The sequence below is a fragment of the Cyrtonyx montezumae genome, unplaced genomic scaffold, assembly GCF_038088225.1.
Source record: "Cyrtonyx montezumae isolate F1298 unplaced genomic scaffold, pur_monq_1.0 scaffold_31, whole genome shotgun sequence".
NCBI classification, from domain to species: domain Eukaryota; kingdom Metazoa; phylum Chordata; class Aves; order Galliformes; family Odontophoridae; genus Cyrtonyx; species Cyrtonyx montezumae.
Genome location: NW_027072036.1, coordinates 4,656,672 through 4,681,147, shown reverse-complemented (window position 1 = coordinate 4,681,147; position 24,476 = coordinate 4,656,672). Strand labels below are relative to the sequence as shown.

The window sequence follows — 24,476 nt, the reverse complement described above, 5'->3', positions numbered from 1 at the left end:
GATACGGACAGCCCCCACAATGGGGTTACCCCTCCGCTGCCCCACGCAGAGCCCTCACGGTTTTAGAGGTCCCTTCCAACCCCTACAGTTCCGTGATTCGAACCCCCCACCCCACGGACCCTCCCCCTCCCCCCCCCCAGTGCCCGCCCCACGCACACCAAGGGTACACACAGAGCGGGGAAAGGCGAGCCGGGCGCCAGCCGTGTCCCCGCGGGGAGGTGGCCGCTGCCCCGGAGTAATCAAAGTGGTCTTTTTATTAATTCCGGAGGTTTGTTACAATAAAAACGGAGCCACGTGTCACGGTCACTGTACAGTGCTGGCAGGGCCGGAGGTCTCGAGGGGGGAGAGGAAAGGGGGGGCTTGGGGCGTCCCTGTGCAGGCACAGCTCTAAAGCTACGGTGTGGTGGAGGCAGGACCGCGCTGTGGGGGTGGCTGGGGCTGGGAGCTCCATCCCCTCCCTCCATCATCCTTCACACGTAGCATCCTGATTCCTGCTGCCCCCCCAATAAGTGACACCTGGACCTTTAGCACCGCTTCTCGGCGGGGCACGAAGCCCCCCCCCCCCCCATAATCATTGCCCTGCTCTTGAGACCCTCCCAAGCCCCCGCTGTGAGGGGACACAAGCTGAGCCCCCTCCCACGCCCCCAGATCCTGCAGAGCTGGCTGTGGGTTTAGGAAGATGCCTGGTGCCTATAGGAACTCGAAGCACCAGCATCCACTCCTCCTGCCACCCACCCATGGGGAGAAGGGGACCTGGGGAGGGCAGCCCTTGAGGGGTCACAGTGCAGGCAGATGTTCCCTGGGCATGGGGGCAGTGGGAGCAGGCAGCTGGGGCTGCTCCCCGTGGCAGCCCCTCTCTGAGGGGCCAGCAGCATGGATGTGCTGTGCACCTGCTCTGTATGGGCTGTGCTCAGGATAGGAATGAGATGGATGCAGTCACATCTCCAGATCCCCCGTGGAAGCTGCCATCGAGGAATTTGTGGCTTCAATGAATTCCTGCAGCATAAATACTGCATCCCAAGCTGTCCCCTGTCACCATGGGGTACTAAGGGCACAACAACCCCATCCGTGGTGTCCCAACCTTGCAGGGCACAGGAGCTCAGGGAGAAGGGGGCAACCCTGTGTGGGATTTTCAGCAGCCTCACACTCAGGAGGAAGCTCCTGCCCCACACCTGCAGCCCTGTCCCCATATGCAGGGGACACCGAGGCCAGCCCCGGCCAGCAGCACCATGCCTGCTCTATCCCTGCACCAAGGTCCTGCATGAGCATAGGAAGGTCTCCCCAGTGCTGCTGCCTTGCTCGCACTACTATGCCCAGTCTGCAAGGTGCAAAGGAACCAACTGCCCTGTCCCCATGGTGTTCCCATGCAACTGATTGGGAAAAGGGGCAGGAAGGGCTCGGAGAGCACGGTGCTGCTGCTCAGTGCAAGGGATGCAGGTTCAGCTCACTGGGGCCAGGAGACCTGCTGCTCTGGTCCATCCCGCCCTCCAGAACACAGCTCTGGTCATGTGTAGTTTCTGTTTTATTCCTTAGGTAATATTTATATATGGATATAAGTCGAGGACTCCTGGGTTCCCCACAGCGCTGGGGCAGGAGGCAGGGAGCGGAGCGGGGCTCCAGCTAGGCATGGGGCTGGGGGCTCGGGGGTCCATCCCCGCAGCCATGGGATTGCACTGAGTTACAGAGAGGTGGGGGGGCCTGCCTGCGGCCCCATATCATCCCACCTGGCAGGGCCGGGGGCTGGGGTTACCTCTCCTTTGGATGGGACGGGTACCAAGGTGGGGGTCAAGGGATAGTAGAGCTGTGACACGGCCCCAAAGAGGGCAGGGGGAAGGAAGAGCCCTGGACCCCGGGAGAGACGGGCAGGGGCATGCGAGCAGGGGGCAACGGGATGGGGCAGAACCGGGTTGGTGCTCATTCACCGTCGGATCCATGAAACGTCTACGATAGAAAAGAGAGAAGCTGTGAGTGGGCCAAGCGCTGCCCCCAGGGTGTCCCCACGGCCCCTGATCACAGTGAGCGATGGACGCGCCGTCCAGTCCGGGTAGAAAAGCCGAGGCCACGGTCACAGCCGGGTCTGCGCCTCGGGGATGTAGATCTCAATGCTGTCTGCACTCTCAGTGGCCGAGTTCTGGCGGAAGGAGGCGGCACGCTTGGCTGCCTGGAGCCGCTTGCGAGCCTCCTGCCGCTGCCGGTCCACCGAGTCCAGGGAGCGCTCCTTCACCGGGTGCACCTTGGAGCGCGGCGGCTTCTTTGGTATGGGGGGAGGCACCTTCTTCTCCTCCTGCACAGACAATGGGAGAGCCTCGGGGTGAGCGTGGGGCCGGCCCTGAGTCCCCTTTCCTCCCCCCCACACCCCGCCGATGTCAGAGCAATTGAGATGAGGCTGTGCATCCCTCCGTGCAGCTGCACGTGTGCAGGATCGTGCCTGGCCCTTGGCACACGGCGCTGCCCAGAATCCAGCTGCAATATCACAGCAGAGGAATGGCCTCATTTTTTTCCTGTTCTTTGTTTTTCAAGTGTTTGCAAAAAGCACCCGCTGGCTCCGCTGGCGGTAACTGTACAGCAGTGGTTTGACCACAGATGTGCTCAGGGATGAGGAGAAAGGGAGGGATGTGCACAGCACCAGCCCTGCGTGCCCCTGCTGAGCCCTGCCCTTACCTTGGGCTCGATGATCTTCCACCCGTTGGCCTTGAGCTGCTGGAGCTCTGCAAACTTCATGCTGACATCCTCAATGGAGAGCTGCAGCAAGTCCCAGAAGCCGGCCAGGTCTTGGAAGGTGGGCACCGGGAACGCGTTGGGATCCTGTGGGGATGGTGAGGGACCATGTTGGTCACATTCGTGCACAGGACAGACACTGGCTGTGCTGGCTCTACCCCACCAGCCACAGGCGCAGCTCACCCTGTGGTGGTGCTCAGGCACTCACCATGTTCTGCTGGCAGAGTCGGTAAAACTGCTGCACCTTCTGGGACATGAGGAGCTGAGCACTGCCCACAGCGCTCCGGATCTTCTCCAGGACTGGTGGTGCCAGGGAGAAAGAAGACAGTCAGGTCTCCAACAGCAACACAGCCGTCCCCTCCCCAACACTCACCGAGAGCCCTGCTCCACCATTCGGGGCCCCCAGAGACGTCTACACTGATCCCAACCTCTTGACCCTCCCTGAGCCAGGTGGCACCACCGGGATGCTCCAAGGCTGAGAGCAGTGCGGTGCAGCCCTGGGTACCCAGCCCCACTCACTCTCCTCCGGCAGATCATAGTCCTCAGCCTCCCGCTCCATCTGCTGGCACCAGCCCTCCATCTTCTCCACCTCAGCCTGCAGCAGCTTGATGAACCACTCCCCATCACGGTGGCAGGGGGAGGCACGGCCGGAGTCGGGAAGGCTGCGGGAGCCCCGCTCCACCCAGGCATCACGGCGCGGCAGCTCCACCGCATCGTACTGCATCTGGTAGTCCTCCCGGTACGCCCACTGGCCCTGCGTGTGCACCGTCTTGTACACGGCGTACTGCCGGCCGGACTCGGGCTCCGAGGAGTGCCGCTGGAAAGGGCGGCCGAACTGCAGAGCTTTGTCCTCCGTGGCCACGGCCAGCCCGGCGAAGCCTTCCAGCTCCAGGTCCGCCTGCACACCCGCCGTCACGCTGTTGGAGCGCTTGAAGCGGGCTCGCCTGGGACAGAGAGAGCGTGTGGGATCGTGGTGGTGAGGATGCCGGGGGCTATGGGGCCAGTGAGGACATCCTTGTTATCCCTGTCCCCCTGTGGGTGCCATCGTGGGGCTGGGGACACCCAGTGTGTGGGGCTGCAGGGACAGCCCTGAGCAGCTGCATCTTTCCTGTCCCTCATTTCCTGCTCTCTTAGCCCGTTTCCATGGCTACCGGTGCTGGACGACGCTGGAAGATGCAGAGCAACGTGCACCAGGATGGGTGGGCACGCTCCCTGCGCTCATCTCCCCATGCACTGTGCAGGTCCCAGCTCACAGCACGCCCAACCCCATGCAAAAATTCATGTTCAGCTGCAGAAAAGCCCAGAGGTTTCACCCACAGCTGGGCAGCTTCCGAGCTGGGGGCTGAGCTTCAGCAAACGAGACCCCGACACAGCATGGGAGCAGGGGATCCCCTTCCCCAGGCTGTCCCTTAGCAGCAATGAGGTGTGAGCACCAAGGCCAGGTGGGAGAAGGTGCTGCAGGCAGGAATTGGGTCAGACTGGGGGGCCCTGGGGGACACAAGGAGGAAAGCCAAGGAGCTTGGCAGGGCTCAGCTTGGGCCGTACCTTTTGTCTTCCTCCACCTGCACCCCGATGGAGTGGAACTCCCTCTGGCTCCGGCTCTCTGTGTCCGAATCGGAGACAGCCTCAACCTGCCAGGGGCAGAGGGACAGCGTGCTGGAGGGTGGCCCCACACCACGGGCATCCAGTGCCCAGAGAGCACTGCACCGCTGGGAGAGTGGGTGGGCACAGGGGCAGCATTAGGGCCACTGTGATGGACACAGGGGTGGCAGTTGGGCTACCACAGTGGGCACAGGAGTGGCATCAAGGCCATGCAGGTGGCATTAGGGCCACCACAGAGGCAAAGGGACAAGCAATGGACTCTCAGCACGGACTGGGCACACAGGTACCCAGATCTCAGCCCATCTGGAGGAGCAAAGCCCACCTGGACGCCGATGGATGGTCGCCACTTCCTCTGCCGAGCCAAGCTCCGCAGCTCCTCCCGCCCGGGGATGGCCTTGATGATGAGCGTGGAGGGTTTGGGGGCGGTGCGGGGCTGCACCGGTGGCAGTTCAAGTGACACGGCCGTCACCTTGGAGCTCTCCAGGCTCTCTGCCGAGTTGCAGCGGGCCGTGGCATCTTTGGACCAGGCGGGGCCACGGGTGACCTCGCTGGGCAGGTAGCTCTCGTGAGCAGACTCTGTGCTGCTCTGCGCGGTGACGGAGATGAGGGGCTTGGCTTTGGTTCCTGGAGGGATGGGAGGTGGAGCTTTTCTGTAACTGAAGGCTGTTGTGGGAGAGGCGCAGGATGAAAAGATGCGTGAAAAAAAAGAGAAAATTCGCTCATTTCCGACCGCGAACGGGGGCCCTGGGGAGCAGTGCCCACCCCCTCCCGCAGCAAGGGGCCCAGACACCAATTTGGGGCAGCCCTGCAGGACCCCGAGCGGTCTTTTGGCCATTTTAACCCCAGAATGGGATAGGAAAGCAGCCCAGACCCAGGCATGCAGCAAGGGGCAGCAAAGGGAAGCGAACAGGGAAAAAAGTGTGGGAAGGACAGCAGAAGGATGCTGGGGGGCACAGTGAGGGGCATCCCATGGGGTGGCTGAGCCATGAGCAAGGTGGGGCGACGCGGGGACCCTCATGGCACCGATCCCTCGCCACCCCCAGGACTCACAGGTGCCGGGCTTCAGGATGCTGCTGGTGATGGGCGGCCCGGAGGGGGCTGACATGGAGAAGAGCGAGAGGCAGTCGTCGTCCTGGGAGCAGCCTGCCTGGATGGCCCGCAGGTAGCTGTGGCTCCGCATACGGAAGCAGCCGGGCAGGTCCAGAGCCTCCACAGCTTGCGACTCCACCTCACCAAAAACGGACTCGCACACAGCCTCAAACTGGTGGTTGAGCTCGTCATTGATCTGCGGAGAGCAGTGGGTGATGCTTGGGGTGGCATCCACAGCAGCCACCCTCTGTCCCAGTGTGGGGACAGACCCGTGGCCCCAGCACAGTGCCAGGTGCCAGCCTGGCATGGGGACCCTACCTGGCCAGTGGTGAAGGAGCGCCCGTAGCCCTGCCCCCGAGGGAGCATTCGAGGTGGCACGCCGCAGCTGGGACAGTTACAGATATATGAATCAGAATAGTGCCTACTTGCAAACCTAATGAGAGACAGTGGGAATAGAAGGGATGGCACCAAAAGCAACACAGTCAAGCCGAGCATTTGGAAACGCAGCCGCAGCAATGGTCCCACAAGCCCCGCTTGCCCACTGCAGCTCTTGCAGAGAGCCCTCCCCACTGCCCCTACCCTCCTGGCAGGGCTGGGGGCTCCCCATGGCTCCCAGCAGGTGGGGCTGAACACAGCCCTCCAAAATAGTCGTGCTCCATGTGCCTGCCTGGCAGCTTGCCCTCTGCTCGGGTTTGGCACGGAGGTGCTCGGAGCGGGCTCCCTGTGCCAGCCCCGAGGCGGAGCAGCCCCTGGCATGGTGCTGCCGTGCAGGGCTCCGTGCACAAGCAGTGGCAGCGAGGCGCATGCAAGGTCCCCGTTGGGGTTCTGCACCCATGCAGGCAGAGTGCAGCTGCAGCAAGAGCTCCTGGCAGCCAGCACATTGCAGAGACAGCAGGTGCCCAGCACACGGTCACCACCAACCCCAAAAACCCATCCTGAGTGCCACCGGTGCAGAGCCACCAGGAGAGGGGAAATTCCATGCGATGTGCAGTGGGGTCAGGGACGCTCCCTGTATTTGGGGATGCTGCAATCATCTCCCTACAAGTGTGCCCCTTCTCCATAGGTGGCTGCAGCCCAGCTCCCTCCCGCAGCCCAGCACGACCCTTACTTGCTCCTGGCCTGGTCGGCGCTGGAGGAGCGGCGGTAGCTGTCTCTCCGCGTGGCCGCCCGGGGCGACACTTTGGCGCTGGCATCCGAATCGGCGCTGTCCTCGTCACCCATGGCCTTGATGTAGCTGCCACTGCGCATCCTCCTGCAGGGGATCTCCCCGTCCTTGCCCACCGCCGGGTACCCGCTCCACTCGTCCTGCGGCACCTGGGGTTGGGGGTGAGTGTGGGTGTGTGCAGTGGGACACAACAGCTTGAGCCCAGCACTGCTCCTCTACCTTCCCCGCCCCAAACTCAGGAGGGTAGATCCCTCCCGGCAGTCCCAGCTGCACCTCCTGCTTGCCATTCCCCACCTCTTTGCCCCCCCGGCAGTCACGACCAGGCCAAATCCCACCCATGCCAGTGTGGCTGTGCCACTGCACCAGGCTCTTACCAGGCTGTGGTGGCACAATGGTGACCCCAGGACATGCAGGAGGGCGGTGGGGCCGGCACTCTGCCCTGATATCCCCACTGCCACCCACCCCAGCATTGCTTCTCCCTGTCTCCTTCCCCCGGGAAAGGGAGCAAAGAGTTAATTGGCTTTTAATTGAAAGGGAGGTGACCTAGAAGGGAGCCTGGTGACGTGATGGGACTGGCAGTGGCACTGGGCCAGGCGCAGGGGGGATAAAAGCCTAAAAGAGGGAGAGGGCAGAGAGCTGCAAGGAGCCTGCACAGTTAGAGCTGCCTCAGCCCCAGCCCATGGACCTGAAGATGGCAGAGGAACTTGGTGCCACCCGCAAGGAACCCTGGAAGGACTGAAGACAGCAGCAACCCGTGGAGCTGGCATGGCCCCAAGCCACTGGGATGCAGGGACACAGTCCCAGCTTACCCCACGGCAACACCAACCGTGGTCCTGTGGGACAGCAGCACTTGCCCTGCCCACCCCCCTCACCTGCAGGTACTGGTAGGCTCTGTCTTTGGCCTTTGTCTCCTGAAGCATCAAGGTTTTCTCCGTGCCACTGGCGCTGGGGTAGGCTTCTCGGGCTTGGCTGACGGTCATGGTGTGCCAGGCGCTCCTCTTGAGCGTCTGTCCATCCAGAGACATGGACATCCCGGCACACGCCAGGCATTTCCCTTCCCCGCCGCTCTTTAGACTCTTCAAGGTCAAGTCTCTGAAGGCACTTTCGGGAGCGTCCACGCAGTACTGGGTGCCCTGGTCCACGGCGTGCCGGCCAGACACCATGTAGCTGCTGTCGCTGTCCAGGTTGTCGTCGGAGCTCCACCAGCCCATCATCTTGGACCGGTGCCGGGAATCCACTTTGCGATCCTTGCTCTTGCTGCGCTTCCCGTGGCGGGACTGGTGGTGGTGGTGGTGGTGGTGGTGATGGTGGTGGTGGTGGTGGTAGCCGTCCCCGCGGCCGTCCATCTTGGTGCCGTTGTAGTCCCGCTTGGCGGGCGCCTCCAGGGAGTGCGACTTGGCGAAGAGCTTCTGCACGGAGTGGACGAGGTGGCGGATGCGGCTGGGGCTCTCGCTGCGCGGCTCGGCGCCGCCGGCCCGCGGGTACTGCAGCGTGTGGAAGCCGTCGTGGTGCAGCGGCAGCTGCTTCTCGAACTGGTCCAGCAGCGTCGGGGGCAGGCGGTTGATCTTGCTGGCGGGGTGGGCGGTCGCCATGCATTCGTCGCAGGAGTCGTAGGGCTGCTGCTGAGCGTGGTGCATCCTCGGGAAGGTGCTGCTGGCGCTGCCGGAGGGCGGATCGCTCAGGGGACCGCACTCGCCGGCCGCGCCGGGGCTCCGCACCGGGCAGAAGGGATGCTCCAGGGAACACGGCTCGCTGGGGCTGAGGAGGTAAGGCGGGCGGCCGTCGGAGCCGTGGGGGATGTAGTCGGCGGGATGCTGGCAGTCCTCTGGGACGCAGCGGCAGCGGTGGCCGGAGGAGTGCTGTGTCTGGCTACGCTCCCCATGGTAGCCCTTCATGGTGTCAGCACCTGCCCCGTAGCCACGGCATCCTGCAGGGCCGTCCCTGCGGGCTCACCTGCGGGGACAGGCACGGGCACACTGTCACGCTCCCATCCAGATGCCCAAACCCCCATTCCTACACGGGCAAAGTGTTCCGGCTGCACGGGGTCAGGAAGCACGCGTGGCAGGATCCAGCCCTGCTGAGCTCCCCAACCCCCATGGGCACTGATCCCCCATGAGGCTGCCCGAGGGGATGCTAAATCACAGGGATTTCTAAGGGAAAGCAGCAGCCTGCCTCGAAGCGTTCAAAGCAGATCATCATCTGCGGGAGGATGTTTCGACATCCTCAGAAACTTGTTTTCTTCCCTGGCACTAAATATTATGACGTGTTTTTCCATTAGGAAAACGATTCTGGCTGCATTTTCCAGCCGTTACAATTCACAGAGCCACTAATGAGCTGAAGCGGGGGGCAGGGGGGGGGCCGCACTGCGCTGACATCTCCATCCCGCCCGTCCTCCCACCACTCCACTTCATACTGACACCTCACATCCTCCCAGTGCTGCCATCCTCCACCACGTGCCCGCTGGCAGTGAGGACGCAGATCAAGGAAAGCCATCCCCGTGCAGTGCCACCACCCGCACACAGCTCTCATTTCACCATTTCTTAAGCAAAATGCTGAGCATCACATCAGCCCCCTGTGACGGCGGCCCAGGGCTGGCTCTGTCCTCACCATGTCCCCAGATGCAGTACAGGACCACAGGGACGCCCAGAGACATGTGTGCCCCACAGGGGTTTGTCTTCCTTGCAGCCCCTCGAAGGCTCTGCCCTGGGTATGACTGTAAACGAGGAAATTACTTACTCTCCAGTGTAACTTGGCTAATTAACTGGCATCAATTAACGCTCTTGTTCTCATATTTCGGGAGGATGCCGTGGGCACCCCAGCTCCGCGATCAGGTTCAGGAAAGGTGGAGCAGCCTTTGGCCACGGTGACATGCCTGGGGACAACCCTCGGGGGGAGATGGGACAGTGGGGACGAGCAGCCCTGTGGGGCCACACTGAGCCCAGATGGAGCATGGGGATGGAGCAATGGGATGGGGAGCAGGAGGGAGAAAATGGGAAACCTCTGGGGTGTGCTGGGACACAGAGGCTGTGCCCAAGGAGCACCAGTAGGGAACGGGGACTCGACACCTCTGAGTACAGTCTGGTGGCTGCAGGTGCAACAGGGAGCATCCCCCAGCCACCCCCAGCCTCTCCCTTTGCCTTCCTTCCCAACATCAAGGCTGCATCGCTTGGCCTCACTCATCTCCCTCCCGCCCTCACAATCTCACTCCTGCTCTAACGAAGCTCCCTAATTGCTGCATCTTAAACGAAGGAAGCAGCAGCCTGCTAGAAGAAGAAATGCCTCTGCCCTCCTGGGAGAGCTGGAATGAGGCACAGGCAAGAGGCTGGAGGGATGCAGGAACAGGAGGGCAGTTAGCAGCAGGACAGAGGGGTGGGTGGGGGGCGGGATGGGTGGATGGATGGATGGATGGATGGATGGATGGATGGATGGATGGATGGATGGATGGATGGATGGATGGGTGGATGGATGGGTAGCGGCTGCAGGCTCCCTCCCAGCCCCACCTATGCCTCGGGCTGAGCTATCATCTCAATTTCATCGAGGGAAGTGCTCAGCTGAAGTAAATATTGCCATGGTGTTGGGAAGAAGGAGTCAAAACAGCCGAGCAGCCCATTATTAGGAGCCAGGTGAGCTTTTGTGCTCAGGAATGGGAGGAATTAAACAAAGCAGCGTGCTGGTGAAGCAGTGCCGCAGCTCTCCTGCAGCCACCAGCAGTGGGATGGGGACAGGGATAGGGATGGAAATGGGGATGGGGATGCAGATGGAGCACTCCCTTGGGTCTCAGCATGGACCACGTACCCGGACCACTGCTGTGCAGGGTGCTCCCATCCCCACGTCCCATTGCAGATTCAGAAAAGGGACAAAACCCAGCACCCGTCTGAATTTTGTGCCATTTAACACCAGGGTAATTACCACCATTGGGAACCTACCGCCCACACAATTATGTGCTAGGATAAACTGGAAGAGTGTAATTACCATTACAAATAACTCACTTCTTGCCTTTATTGCATCCAAAGCCTCGAGAAACTCCCATCAGCAATTCCCCTGCTGCCAACCTCCTTCTGACTTTTGCTTTTGCAGCATTTCTCCCCACCCCAGGGTCAGCAGCGGGTGGACCGGGACCCATCACCCCGGGCACTGTGGGGCTCGCTCAAATTCTGCCCCCCTGCTTAATTTCCCACAGGGGCCCTTGGCAGAGGCAGTTCTGCTTCCCAGCACAGCATGGCGAGATCTCAGCCCCAGCAGTGCCACATCGATGCTGAGGGCTGCAGGGACAGTGTGCGACCCCCAGCAGAGCCCAGACCCCCAATACCCGCAGTGGGAAGGGGACAGGATTGCAAACACTGCTGCAACACCCAGCTCTGACACTATGTTAGAATCGTAGAATTATTGAGGTTGGAAAAGACCTCTGAGATCACCGAGTCCATCCCCACTACGCCCACTAAACCCATCCCCATTATGCCCACTGAGCCACGTCCCCCAGTGCCACAAAATAAGGCTTTTTCCACATTCTCAGGTCCAACCCCAGAAGCCAGGACCCCCGCACTCACCGCCCGGCGCTCAGGGGGATGCTGTCCTCACGTCCTCATGTCCTTACACCCCAACGTCCCCTCCAGCAGCGTGTCCCAGGGCAAAAGTTCTGCAGGAAGATGAAGCACAGAGAGGAAGAGCGAGGGTGGTTGTCCCCAAAAAGAGCCTGACCCAAATCCCCGTGGGTTTTTAGCGCCGCATCCTTCCCTCCTGCAGCCGGGGAGCACCGCGGCCAGCACAGCCCTGCACATGTTCGGCGCAGCAACGCCCCAACCCCATCCCCAGCCACATCCTCTTATGCAATCCCCTGCCAGCGGGCGCCGGAGCTGCCCAGCAGCCGCCTCAGCACTGACTTTGATTTGCACTGGAGCCGTCCATATGCTCCACAAAGGCTCCTCCTGCCACCAGCGCGAGCAGAGTGGTTTTGTGCGGCCGCTCACGCGGCGGAGATGCGCAGCGAGCCCGGTCCATTCTGCTTTGCAAATTAGCGACAAGTTTGCCAGCGCGGCTCCTGCTGGGGATTTTTATGGCTTGTGATGAAAGTAAGAGAGAACAAACACGCAGCTTGAGCTCCCGGCACCGCGTGCGAGATGGAGCCTGGAAAAAAAATAACGCTCTTCCCACTTTGGAGCTGAGCAAATTTGATCTACGGTCGTTGGATGAAAATAAATACGGAATACTGCCAGGTCGCTCCCACCCACACCTTTCATCTATTTACCTTTCCCCCGACCAGTTGTAAGCAAGGATTGCAGAAAAGCAAATATTTTAGTTGATTACTAATTAGTCCGTTATTTTATTAGGCCGTATTAGTAAAGTTTACTCAGCCTGGGATGGGGCTTAGGAAAGGAATCACCTAATTTAGTACGTAATTCTGCATCGAGTAATTATTTTCTTTACAGTGGAATTAGCTGAAAGCAGCTCACAGATATTTCATTAGTTGTGTCAGGCCGGACGGAAAGAGTGTAATTAGTCAGAAGTTTGTCGTTCCTGGAAGTAATTACTTCCCTACAAAGGTGGAGAGCAGCCCTGCTTGGCTGCATGGAGCTGCAGACCCATCCTATCCCCAGAGCCCACCCCGGCCCCGCTGGTAGAGGAGTGCTGAGTGGGGCAGGAGCAGAGCTGGCTCCTGAAGGCAGTGCAATGTCCGTGATGCAGCGGCGTGCAGGTGGACAAAGGTCGGTCTGGAGCTCGGAGCAGAGGGACAGCACTGAGCACAGCCAGGAGAGCAGGGTTTGGGGCTGTGCAGGCCCTGCTGAGTGCTCGGATGGACATCCAGAGGAGCCAACCTGGGACAGAGAGCGAGCAGGATGCAAAGATCACAGCCAATGTGATGCAATCAAGAAACCAAATTACCGGTAATGAAACAAAAAGAGGAGAGCAGAGGCTGCCTGGGAAGGGATGGCGAGGGGCAGGGAGCATGTGGCAATAAATAAGGGATGAGGATGTTTCTTAACAAGTCATGAAGGACAAATATCAGCTGAAGAATTGCAAATGTGAGCAGTGCCAGCGATAGCCATTGGGGCCGGACACGCTCAGCCCGGCCCAGGGCAGCACAGCTGGAGCTGCCCACATCCATCCGGTGCCACAAAGCTCAGGAGCTGCTCAGCATCCCTGGGGTGACCCCAGACCCCAAGCGCTGTGCTTCCCATCCGTCCCACTCCCAGTGCTGAGGACGGGCCGTTTGATGGGAGCCGTTGATTAAGCACATGATTAGTTTTGGCACCGGTTGCCTGACAGCTCCTTCTCCCAGCGCTGGGGAGAGTGAGCGCGCGAGGTACTGCCTCTGCTGATGCAGCGGTTGGTGGGATGAAAAATCCTGCAATGCAGCACTGCTTCTTAATGAGCCATTTGTCTTTGAGGCTTCTTGACTCATTACCATGCCGGGAGAGGGATGGGAGTTGCCCCAAGTCCCCATCTGAGCAATTACTCCTTGAGCAGAGCGAGGAAATACTGCCGTGCCATGCCCCAGCTGCCGGGGATCCCACGCAGCCGTCGGCACCGGGATCCCCACCACTGCTGCCGGCTGATGCCACTGGTGCTGGGGGTAGGGCAGGCCACCAGGACCCCACCAGCATCATGTGCCATCACTGGAGCCCTGGGGCAGCTGGCAGGCTCATACTGGGGCCAGAGCACTGCGGTGTGGAGGAGGAGGGAGCCCAGCAGATCCCCAGTTTGCGAGTGAGCTGCTTCACAGGCAGCAAAAGCCCTAAAAATGGGAGCAGATGGGGCTGGCAGGAGGAAAACAGATGTGAGCACCCCACAGGGACGCCAAGAGCCACCGTGCACACAGGAGGGGACAGAGAGGGCCAGGGGACAACCCCACTCCCCAGTGAGGACATCTCGAGGCCACAGATCAACCAACGGTACCAGCACAGCGGCCGCAGAGTGTCGGGAGGAGTGAGTAATTAGGGATGAGTGAGTAATTAGGACAGGGGCAGCCGGGGAGGAAATGCACCTGAGCAGCGAAGCGGTGCGTGGTGGTGTTCCCACAGCTCAGCCCTCCTTTCAGCATTCAGCACGAGGATGTTCCACCAGCACCGCCCTTCGGTGCCACCAACAAACCAACAGCACAGGGCTCCCGTGCACACCAACACGTGCCCATCGCTGCTAGTGCCCACAGAGAGCTTTGCTCCCACAGCCCAGCAGGATGGAGAGCCAGTGCTCACCCGCAGCAAAGGGAAGGACACACTGCACGTGCCCCAAACTGTCCTGCCCCAGCACAGAGGGAAGGCTGTGTCCTGGGCTGCAGCAGAACCAGTTGAACTCCAGCAGCTCTGTTCCACCTGCACTGCAACTCAGCCCATTCCCAACACAGGGAAGTGCTGCGCCTGCTTCAAAGCCACTTATCTCCCCGGCCACACGGTGTAATGACTTAAGCTGGGGATCGCTTCAAAGCTGCTTTCGTGAGCTCAGGGCACGCAGCCGTGCCAAGGGGCTGCTCTCTGGTCTGCTTGCACATGCCATCCCGTGCCCCGACCTCAAATGCCACCCCAAAAAACCTATTAACTTCACAGCACCGGCTCTGTTCTGAAGCTCACGACGCCGTTTCCAGCAAACAGGCCCTGCAAACCTGCAGTGACAATCCTGCTGTCCCCAGCAGAGGACACCCTGTGCCACTGCACCCCACTGCCAGCTGCAGCCCCACGGTGGGGACAGGGGCTGCAGTGAGCCCTGGGCAGCGCACAGCACCGCTCACCAGCGAGGACCTGAACCGCCACCTTCATCGATGGGCTTAATTTGCAAAGCTGATGAAAACCTAAATATTTAAATACATAATTCTGCACAATGCTCTTAGCGTGGGGCAGAGCACGCGGGTGGGGGGGACATGAGTGCTGGGCACAGCACAGCCCTGTGCCAAGAGGGGCACGGCACAGATGAGGTCACTCCGTTGGGACTGGTGTCCCCATTACTCTCAGCATGGGGATGGCACAGGGTTGGGCTGGGCTGTGCATGGGGTGCTCAGCTCACCCTATGTCCTGCTCTGCTGCAGCCCCTGAGCATCCCACTGCCACTGAGAGAAGGGGAGAGCAGCGTGAGAGAGTGAGCTGCAAAGGGCAGCACGAGGGGCCCGCGGAGATTACACCCCTGAGAGTCCTGCGACAAGAGCTTAGAGATAAAAGAGATTTACAGGATTTACCAGCAATACAAATTGCATATTTAATTTTAGCTGCGGGGGAATGAGCGCTAGCAGCACATGGAGGTGAGCGGGTGCTGCAGGGCACAGCATGGACTGCCACGAGGCGGCTCCCCAGGGATGGCCCTGATGACATCCACACACGGCCGTGATGCTGGGGGTGCTCCTGGGTCCCTCCTGACCCCCAGCACAATGCCTGTGTGCCAGCTCGGAGGTGACACCTGGCTGCTGCCTGCTTTGCCATGCTCCCTTTCATCCCTGATGAAGCTGTCTCTGGAGGAGGCTGTTTGCCATCCAGGGCACAGTGACCAGAGCTGGGGACAGGAGCAAGGGACAACCAGAGCTGAGCGCCCTCTGGGTGGGATAGAAAAGCCCTAAAGAGGACCAAGACCCCTCTGCAGATTGGGATGAAGATCAGGGGCCAGGCACACAGCCCCTGAAGCCCGGGGAACCGTTGGTGGCCCCAGCACAGGGTCCCCATGGTGCCACCCGATGCACACATCCCTCCTCCCCACTCAGTGGGTGCGCAGAGCAGCGCAGGGACACGAGAGAGGGAAGGACAGCGGAAGATGAATGAGGGAGTCGAGAGGCTAATGGCATTGTCTGGAAAGTAGGTCGTGTGCTGAGCAAAAAGATATTTATATCAAAGCTCGTTCCCCCGCAGAAGCTCCGAGCTGGGCGCAGGCAGCACCACGAGCCCACAGCCCTGTGCACCCCACAGCATCCCCTGCCCCAGCCCTGGGCCCATGGGGTTGGCACCCATGGGGGCCCTGGATGGGATCCTGCAGGCTGTGGTGCAGTGCAGGGTGGAAATTAGGGATGTAAAATGATCCCAAGTGGGATCCACTCCTTTTGCTGAGCTGGCTGATGGCTGCTGGAGTTGCATAGGTTTATTTTTCATGTCTAGCAGCTCCCCAGTGCTCCCTGACAGGCAACCACCAGGTCCCCCCAGGCTGTGCCACCCCTGTCCCAAGCTGCAGCCAGGTCTCAGCCTGGTGCCCAACCCTGGCCACATCCCTTTGTGCAGGAGGAGATGCCACAAGCACTGCACACAGCCCCAGCTCCCTCCTTCCCATAAAAGCAAGGGACTGGCCCAGTGCAGCTGGGAGCTGCCACAAGTCTTGCCACTGGGCACAGGGATGTGCCCCCCACTCACCCATCCCCATCCCACACCCGGGCACCTTTGATCTGTGGGGCCGGCGTGGGAGCAGGTCCGTTTCCCATAATAGCTGCGTCGGCTGAATTTACAGCCTTGCTCCAAGTTATTAATAATAATGGCCTCCCTCTTAAGTAGGGCTTTTCATCTGTCTCAAAGCCCTTTCCAGAGGACATCTGCGGCATTATCACCATTTTATTAGCGTTTCAGCGGGCAGCAGATGAGATGGAGAGAAGGAATGTGCCCAGTGCCCCAGGGACTCTGGGGAAGGGCACCCCAGAACTGTCCCATAGGGCAGCGGGGACCAAACATCCCTCAGTTACCACGTGCAGAGCTGCTGCAGTGATTTACACGGGTGGTGAGCTAGGGTCCTGCTGCGCGGATAAATCCACATTGGGCAGCGATAAAACAGTGTCACCTCCTCGGTAATCCGCAGCGTGGTGACAAATAGAGGGCCACAACTCTGGCAGGAGGCTCCAGTGTTGGCATGAATAAATCCCAACCCCACGGCAGCAGCGCTGGGGTGAGCATAAATCCTGCGCCCTGAGCAGAGGGCACCCACGGGTGATACATGGCACAGGTGGCACAGGGCACGGCCATCCCTGCGAGCACTGAGCTCTTGGCACGTGGGATCCGTGGTGGCCACGTGGGACTGGGGACATTCCCATGGCCATGTGTGTCCCCATCACCCTGCGTGTCCTCCGTGCTCTGTGTGTCCCCATGGCCCACGCAGGGCAGCACTGCTCCCGTCCACCTCTCCCCACAGATCGCACTGGGGCTCCATGGGCAGATTTATTTCCCTCTAAAAGCGCTTTGATCCGAAGTTATTTTTTGTTTACTAGCAACAAGGTACTGCAAATGCATCTTTGCCGATAATTATAGAGTCTGGGTGCACACCTTAATCTCCATAAAATATCAGATGCTACAATTTGCCCGATTTAATGAGATTGGAGGCTGATAAGGCGCTGAGGTAAGCTGTACACTTGGAGGGGAGGAGGAAAATGATTGCAAATGCTCTCTAATGCCCTCCTCCTCCTCCTCCTCCTCCCCCCAGGTGCTGTACCCGGACCCACAGCCCCACACCGCCCTCAGCTCACAGGCACTGCTGGGCCGTGCGCAGCAGTTCACGCAGGGATGGGCATTTAGGGCAAACGATGCTTTTCTACCATTTACCTCATTAAAACTCCAAAAGCTCAGAGAGGCACTGAGGCCGCGTGCCACGTGTCAGTGGAGGTGCGAGGATGGGGAGGAGGGGAGGGGACAGCTGTCCCCATGGACCCCATTTAGGCCAAGGAAGGAGCGTGCAGAGGTGGAGGGCACAGTTGTGGTGCCCGGGAGGTGAGCATCCTGTGCTGTGCAAGCACGCGTGTGCATGCAGGTGTGACTGTGTGCATGCAGGTGTGACTGTGTGCATGCAGGTGTGACTGTGTGCATGCAGGTGCATGTGTGTGCAATTGGGTGCATGCAGTCCTGGCACTGCTGCTCACGGTCGGGGCTCACCGGGGTCTGTGCCAGAGCATCAGGGGAGGGGCTGTGGTCTGCAGGAGCTGCACACTGCCCTGCCCCCCCCCGCCCATCCCCAAAGGGGGACCCGCAAGCACAGCACTCTGCGTGTCCAGGCAGGGGTCCCCCCCTCCTGCAGAGCGGGGGGGGCTGCCTGGCAAGCAGCAGGCTCTGCTCCATAACGAGCACCACCGTTTCCACAGCAACCTTAAAGGCCTACAGCTGCCGTCTCACTAACGAACCTGCGCCGGTAGCGTTCCCAGGGGATGCTGAGCCCCGGCCCATTGCCCATCACCACGGCCTCGGGCTGGGGCACCCCCTCTCTGCACCCAGCTGCCCCCACCCACCCACCCCCCAGCCCCACGACCCCTGCACGCAGCCCCCAGAGTGCAGTGGGACCCCCTCCCGCCCATTGGGATGGGCATCCAAAATGCCCCCACTGCCATCCGGAGGGCACCGCGCCCCACACATGTCAGCCTGATGGGTTAATTAATTTCCTTCTTCTTCAGGCTGTTATCAGATGGGATACGACATCACCTGAGACTGTTAATTGGGCTAATTATTCCAGGTTCAGGTTTTGAATAATTAGTTACTGTTGTCTCCAGTCTTAATTCCATGATTCTTCACAAAGGTCAGGCGGTTGCCAGCTCCCGAAGTGCCAACAGGGGCAGGGGGCTGCGGTGGGGGCACACTGAGCCCCCCAGGCTTCCTGGGGTCAGCAGGTGCAGGGACAGCTCCTGAAGCTGTCCCCATGCTCCAGTGCTCGCTCCGGAGCTGGCAGAAGGGTGACATCCCCGTCTGGTTGGGAACACAAGGACCCACCCAAGGAACACCACGCTGCCTCCCTCCCTCTTCCCCCCCCCCCCCCCCGCTATTATTAGCCCTCGCTAGCCTCCCTGGGAGCCATTTGCATATTTGATTGCAACTCCGAGGCGGGGCAGGGCCCTTCAATCAGCCGCTCCCGCAGCCTCATTTGCATGGTGTGACATTTTGTGCCCGGAGCACTGACACTGTCACAGTGATAGGGGACCCGGTGCAGGGTCAGAGCTGGCACTGCATCCCCCGGCCCTACAGACACCACGTCGGTCAGGACACCCACCTGGGGACCAAAGCACCTCTCCAGGCCCCCAAAACAGACGGAGCTTTGAGTGTCCCGTGTCCCCAGGTGGCTCTGCCACCCTTTCCAGCCCGACCCGCACCCCGTCCCCATCCAACCTGCCCGGCAGGTAATTAGCAGTGGGTGCACAGGGTGTGTGTGTCGGCACATCAGTGCTGGCTGCCCATCCTGCCAGCCCGGCTGGAGCTGCTGCACATCAAAGGGCAGCGGCAGACGGGGTCCTGACATCCCCGTGGAGGTGGGGGGAGGGGGCTCCTGAGCCCCAGCGCACCCTCACGAGGGACACACGGCCACGCCACGGCTTGTCCCGTTTGGCCGAGCAGCGTTGGACCACACGGCCATGCATCACAGCCACACCGGGCGCAGCACTGCGGACAGCTCCGGCCACCACCGGGGCAGCACCAAACCACCGAGATGTCACCACCGGGACACATCCAACCACTGAGACGTCGCCACGGCTGCCACCACCACGGCCAGCACACCGCCCTGCGGCCCCCCTCGCACCCCAGGGCCACGCAGGCTCCGTGCAGCTGTGGGTGGAACCGGGCGGCCCCACGGCTCTCGGGTAGGACCGGTGTGGGCACTGCCACGGGCCATGTCCTGGTACGCCCTCGTCTCGACATCACAGGGTGCATGCTCAGCAAGAGAAAACAACCCGGGGGCGAAGGGTGAGGGGTGAGGCCGAGCCTGAGGATGGCGGGGATTGAGAGAGCTCTGCTTCATCCCTTCCCCCTGCCTCAGTTTCCCTTCCCGGAGCACACACTGGAGGTGGAGGCACGGTGGCAGGGGAAAGCGGCACAGAGGGACCCGGCTGCCATCGAGAGGAGTGAAGCAGAGGCAGGCAGGGCTCGGGGTGCAGCTGTCAGCACCGGCTGTGCTGCTCACGGCAGCGGGGCCGCCTGGCAGGCGGGCAGGTGCAGGGCTCCCAGCTCCATGCATGGGACCAGAGCACATGGCAGAGTGCAGCCCTATCACCCAGACACAGGAATCCGCTGCTGGAGCAGGAAAACCCCTCCAGGATGCAACGGGTGGGCAAACACAGCCCTTCCCAACACACACTGGGCCGCCCGCTCCCACGGCACCTCCAAAAGTGCAGCACAGCCTCTCACATGCAGCCCGAGCCCTCCTGCCCTGCACCAGCAACAGCACGAGGACACTCAGCCCAACGTGGCACAGAGGGGGCTGATCTGAACAAATATCCCCACGGAAAGCCCCGTGTCTGCAGGGGGAGAGCACCACGAGCCCACGGGTGAGCACGCACAGCCCCAGCACAGCTCAAGGCTGCAGGGGAAGGGAGGGAGGAGAACCCAGCTCGTCTGGGTGAGGGATGGCCGGGAGCCACGCGCTGCACACCGAGGGGAGCCGGCTGCCAGCAAAGGGGACTCGGCCAGGAAAGGGTTAGGAGCAGCTCTGCAGGGCTGCAGGACCCAGACCCCGCACCCCACTCACCAATCCCAGCTGCTAAGCCGCAAAGTTGCCCATCCTCTGTCGGTGGGAAGCAGCAGATGGGAGCACCGCGGCGGCCCGGCTCTCCCTCCTCCCGCAGAACCTCTTCGGGCCGCCCATGCCACGGTGAGGCCGGAGGTGTCCCCAGGGTCACAGCCACCCAGAGCAGCGCGGTGGCCACGCTCCCAGCCGGGACCGGCACCTCCGAGCGCAGCTCCGCGCTGGGGACACACCCCCACCACCCCCACACACGGCCGCGCTCCCGGCGGGGGCTGCCCTCCCCCGCACCCCTCCCCCCGCGCTGAGCATCACTGTGCAGCGACAGACGGAGGGATGGACGGAGCCACGGCCACGCGTGCAGCGCCGCATCGCCGTGCAGGCGGGTGGGCACGCAGCAGCACGCACTCCCCCCCCCAGCACCCCCCGCATCCCACTGCTCCCACGGTGCTGCGCCCGCCCCCCCCCAGCACCCCCGCACACCTCAGCCTTACTGCAACCCCCAGCTTTACCCCGCACCCCCCAGCACCCCCGCGTTTCCCACGCGCAGCTCTCACCCCCCCGCATGCCCACACCTCCCCAGCCCACTCCCCCCACCCCCAGGGAGCTCTGCGCTGTGACACACGGGCACTGCTCTCCATCTCACCCTGACACACACCACTTCCCCCCAAGGGTCGGCTCAGCATCCCCCGGCAGAGGATCCCCAGCACAGCACCGGGGATGGGTACCCCCCCCGGGATTCGGTACCCCCAGCTTCCCGACGCGGCACCCCCGCACTCCCACGGCCCGGCTGTTCTCCAGCTCCTCTCTGCCCACCTCAAACTTCATCTGCTTCCAGCCCCAGTGGCTCCTGCTTGCCGAGCTGTGGGGCTGAGGCCGAGCAGCCCCTCGGTGAGCACCGAGCGCTGGCAGCCACGCCGCCAACATCTGCTCTTCCAGCGGCCCCATGATTCACCGGTTATTAATTGGGGTTTGGCAGTGCTGGGATGTGTTTGCATCCCCTGGCTCTGCTCAGAGCCACAACTCGCTGCTGACAGGCGGTGGGTGACAGGGATGGAGCCAAGAGCAGCAATGCACCGGGCACGCAGCACTGGGCACAGGAGCGGTGCAGCACTGCCATCAGCAGTGCCACGAGCCCAGCACCACTCCTGGGGCTGCGGGTGGTGGTGGGGAGGCAGTGCCCCTGCTCCCACTCTTGGCAGCATCGCTGGGTGCTGGTGTGCATCCCTACGAGTTCCCTGCTGCAAACAGCATTTTGTTTGTGTAGGGTCTCCCGGATGCTCCCATGAGCAGCACTGAGCTGCTCAGGCATCGAGAACTGCAGAGCTCGGGCGGCATCAGACAAAGGCTTTGAAAAGCCTCCTCCAAAGAGAGCCAAGAGAAATATGAATTCAGAAGCTGATTAGAAACCATGTCATGGCTCGTTCCAACTCCAGCATTTGGGGAGGAGTGAGCTGGTGGGGGGTGGGGGGAAACGTGCAAGATCTAATTGGGATTTAGGGAAGGCTTTTGGCACAGGAGCACATCTGCTGGCGGGGCGGGGGACTCCGGAGCACCCCCGGTCCCACAGAAACGTGGAAAGCACGAATTAATTCTCTTTAATCTGATGGGCACCGGCCCTGCTGCCACAGCTGGCAGTGAGCAGCCCGGCCCCCCTGCGCCGTGCCCCCATAGTCAGCACTGGGACTGCAGAGCCCCAGGGCCGCTCCGATGGGCACAGTGTGGGTCCACACGTCCCCATCCCATCACCGTCCCCACGGAGGGCTGTGCAAAGGATGCACCGTCCACCTCCATCCACCCATAGCTGGGACACATCCACCTGTGCCTCGCGGCCCCCCCGCCGCCCCCCGCCTGCAGCACGTCTGCTGCTATTCTTAGCTCCCAGCCCTGCGCTCTCCCAGGCGATGGCACCGTATATTACTATTATTACTCTCTGCCAACGGCTCGGAGCAGGCAGCCAGGACCGTGGTGGGGCTCCCACACCCCTGCTGACCTGTCATACGGTCCCTGCCGGGGTTTGGGCCTCTATACACTGTGTCAGGAAATCCAATTTTATGGTCAGAAGGAGCACACGCCATGCATTCTGCTCCCAAGCCGAATCCAGGCCCTTTGCATCGCTCTCCTCCAGATTTTAGCTTCACCCATGATGGAAACAGAAACAAGGGCCAAGAGTCACCTTTGGCTCCAGATCCCAATTTCTGCCTCGGTGGGATCCAGGGTTTCAGCTCAGCAGATCAAAGAGAGACGAACGTCTGCAAAACCTGGAGATGGAGCCCCACCGCAGCGCAGCACATGGGCACCGAACCCACGGGGCCAGATCCTGCCCACACGAGTGGGCACAGCCACGGGAACTCCATGTGTCAGCTCCTTCCTGAGCTGCCGATGTGGAGGCAGAGGAGCAGCCCCCGTGCACCGCATCCCCCCCCCCACTGCCCCTTCTGTCACCAGTGGGGTAACGCAGCCCGGAATAATGCCATCCCCGAGCTGGGAAGCTCTGCACTTTGATGGCGATTTTTTCCCTCCAGCCCTGCCAGCTCTTGACAGCACACTTCAGATAAGGGGTGGCATGCCTCGTGCCCACCTCCTGGCAGCGCTGCCCGCGGCCGCGTGTCCTCGAAGGCCGTGTGCTGAGGATGCTCAGAGCTGAGAGGCGAGGGACCGAGATAGACAGGAAATGACATCCATTTCCTAAAGGGGAATCTGCGCTGCCGGCCGAATCCTGCCCCCATTTACAGTGGGGGAGGCCTTCAGCTCTTGGTCCGGGCTCTGCTGGGGACTGCTGCTGCCCATGCACGGCTCCAGCCTCTCCTGCATGCTTGGGGCTTCGTGCTCGGCCCCAGGAGGGGGTGACATGCAGGGCTGAGTGTCACGGGATGGGAAATGTGGACAATCCCAGCACCAACTCGCTCTGCAGGTTTGGCACAGGGTGGAGGGACAAAATCTGATCATCCGGGGAAAAGAAGGCAATGAGAGGGGAGAGGCACCCAGACCCCATCCCCTATAAACCCCAACTGCGGGGCTGGGTTGGACCACAAAGCCAGGACATGCACTGAGAGCCACGGCCCCACAGCAGCCCCCAGCCTGCACCCACCTGGTGGGACACGGCTGTCACACAGCCCCACAGCCCTCCTGCTGTCAGCTCCAGGACTGCCGTGAAGTGAGACCCCCAGGCTGGGGGAGGGGGGGGGGTGGGCTGGGCCTGCCCAAACCCTCTCAGAGCCCTCGGAACCAGGTGAGCACCGGGACCACGTCCAAGGGATGGCTGCAGCCATGGCACAGCCTCCCGTGCCCAGGGGGTGGGTGATGCTGGATGCTCCATCCCTGCCCTCCCCATCGCAACCCCCGCGCAGCAGCACCGAGCGGCCCTCGGGTGGGCACCGCGCACCCCACTGCGGTGCCTGCGACCACCACGACCCACCCGGCAGCCCCCAGCTCCGCTCCGGCTCCAGCGCATCCCCGACGCGTTTCCCGAGACCGCAGCTGCGCCGACACCGTCCCCCGCGGGATACCGCGCAGGGAGCGGCTGCGGGAAGAGAACGGGAGGGAAAGGCTGCGGGACCGCGAGCATCCCCCGCCCGTGTCCCGGGCACCAACCCCGGGCGGTCCCCCGCTGCCCACCCCCATACTCCTCCGCAAGCACCCGGTGCCCCCCACCCGGTACCCCCGGAGCCCCGCGCCCGCCGCCCTTACCCTCCTCCGCCGCCTACATCCCGCGGCCGCGGCGGGGCCGCCCCCCGACGGTCCGGCGCTGCGGGGCTGGGCTCGGCTCGGCCCGCTTCGGTTCGGCACGGCTCGGCAGGGCTCGGCTCGGCCCGGGCCGGCGCCCCGCGCGTGGGAGCGCGGCGGGAGGCAGCATGCGAGTGGCGGCGGCCCCGCAGTGCAGCGCGGAGCGGAGCGCGGCCGCCGAGGCGCAGCCAAAGACGCGGCGGTGGATTTTCCCCGGGAATCAGAGCGGGAGGCGGCGGCGGCGGCGCAAAGATGGCTCCGGTGCGGCTCTGCCGCCGCCTCCCGGTGCCCCGAGACCCCCCGCTCCGGTGCGGTTCGGTCGGGCCGGGAGGGGGAACCCGCGGGGACGCGCGCGGGGACGGGGAGCTGCGTGCCGCGGGGGGTCCCTCCCACCCGTGGGTTCCCCACCCTCCGTATCCCCCCCTTCCCGGGAAGCCCCGAGGGGCTCAGCCCTCCCCCCCCCTCCTCACAATGCCGGCAGCAGCCGCCCTCTCGCAGAGGCCCTCGTGCCAGGCGCTGTAATTTGCTAATAATAATAATTACAGCACGCGCGGGGGACAAGTGCAGCGGAACAATGAGGCGGGGAACGCCTCGCTGTGCGGGGTGGCACGGCGGCACGTGCCCGGCCCCGACCCCAAAGCCACCCACCGGACTGCGCGTGGGGAACGGCCCGCGGGAGATCTTTCTGAGGGCGTTTTGTTCCTTACATTGGGTTTTTAAGCAGCTCCATCCCAGCGCTGCGGTCCTTGGGCAGGACGCTGTCACCGTGTGGGTTGTCACAGCAGCCCGGGACTCT

The 24,476-nt window shown here is 62.1% G+C and overlaps 1 protein-coding gene across 4 annotated transcripts; it reads right to left on the bottom strand.

The window, feature by feature from the left end:
• Positions 1-1,509: 1,509 nt before the first annotated feature.
• On the bottom strand, positions 1,510-23,915 carry DLGAP3 (DLG associated protein 3). Of its 4 annotated transcripts, none has more exons than XM_065744373.1 (12): positions 23,645-23,915; positions 11,122-11,210; positions 7,447-8,527; positions 6,518-6,723; positions 5,728-5,842; positions 5,371-5,605; positions 4,643-4,983; positions 4,264-4,349; positions 3,238-3,662; positions 2,927-3,018; positions 2,662-2,805; positions 1,510-2,284 (listed from the first exon to the last, which is right to left on the bottom strand). In XM_065744373.1, exons 3-12 carry the CDS (start codon positions 8,467-8,469, stop codon positions 2,066-2,068), a joined length of 2,886 nt encoding a protein of 961 aa, XP_065600445.1. In that variant the 5' UTR covers positions 8,470-8,527; positions 11,122-11,210; positions 23,645-23,915; the 3' UTR covers positions 1,510-2,065. The 4 variants fall into 4 exon arrangements, with proteins under 4 accessions (XP_065600445.1, XP_065600448.1, XP_065600447.1 ...); XM_065744376.1 differs by having other exon boundaries at positions 5,728-5,794; XM_065744375.1 differs by lacking the exon at positions 23,645-23,915 and adding an exon at positions 19,961-20,008.
• Positions 23,916-24,476: the final 561 nt, after the last annotated feature.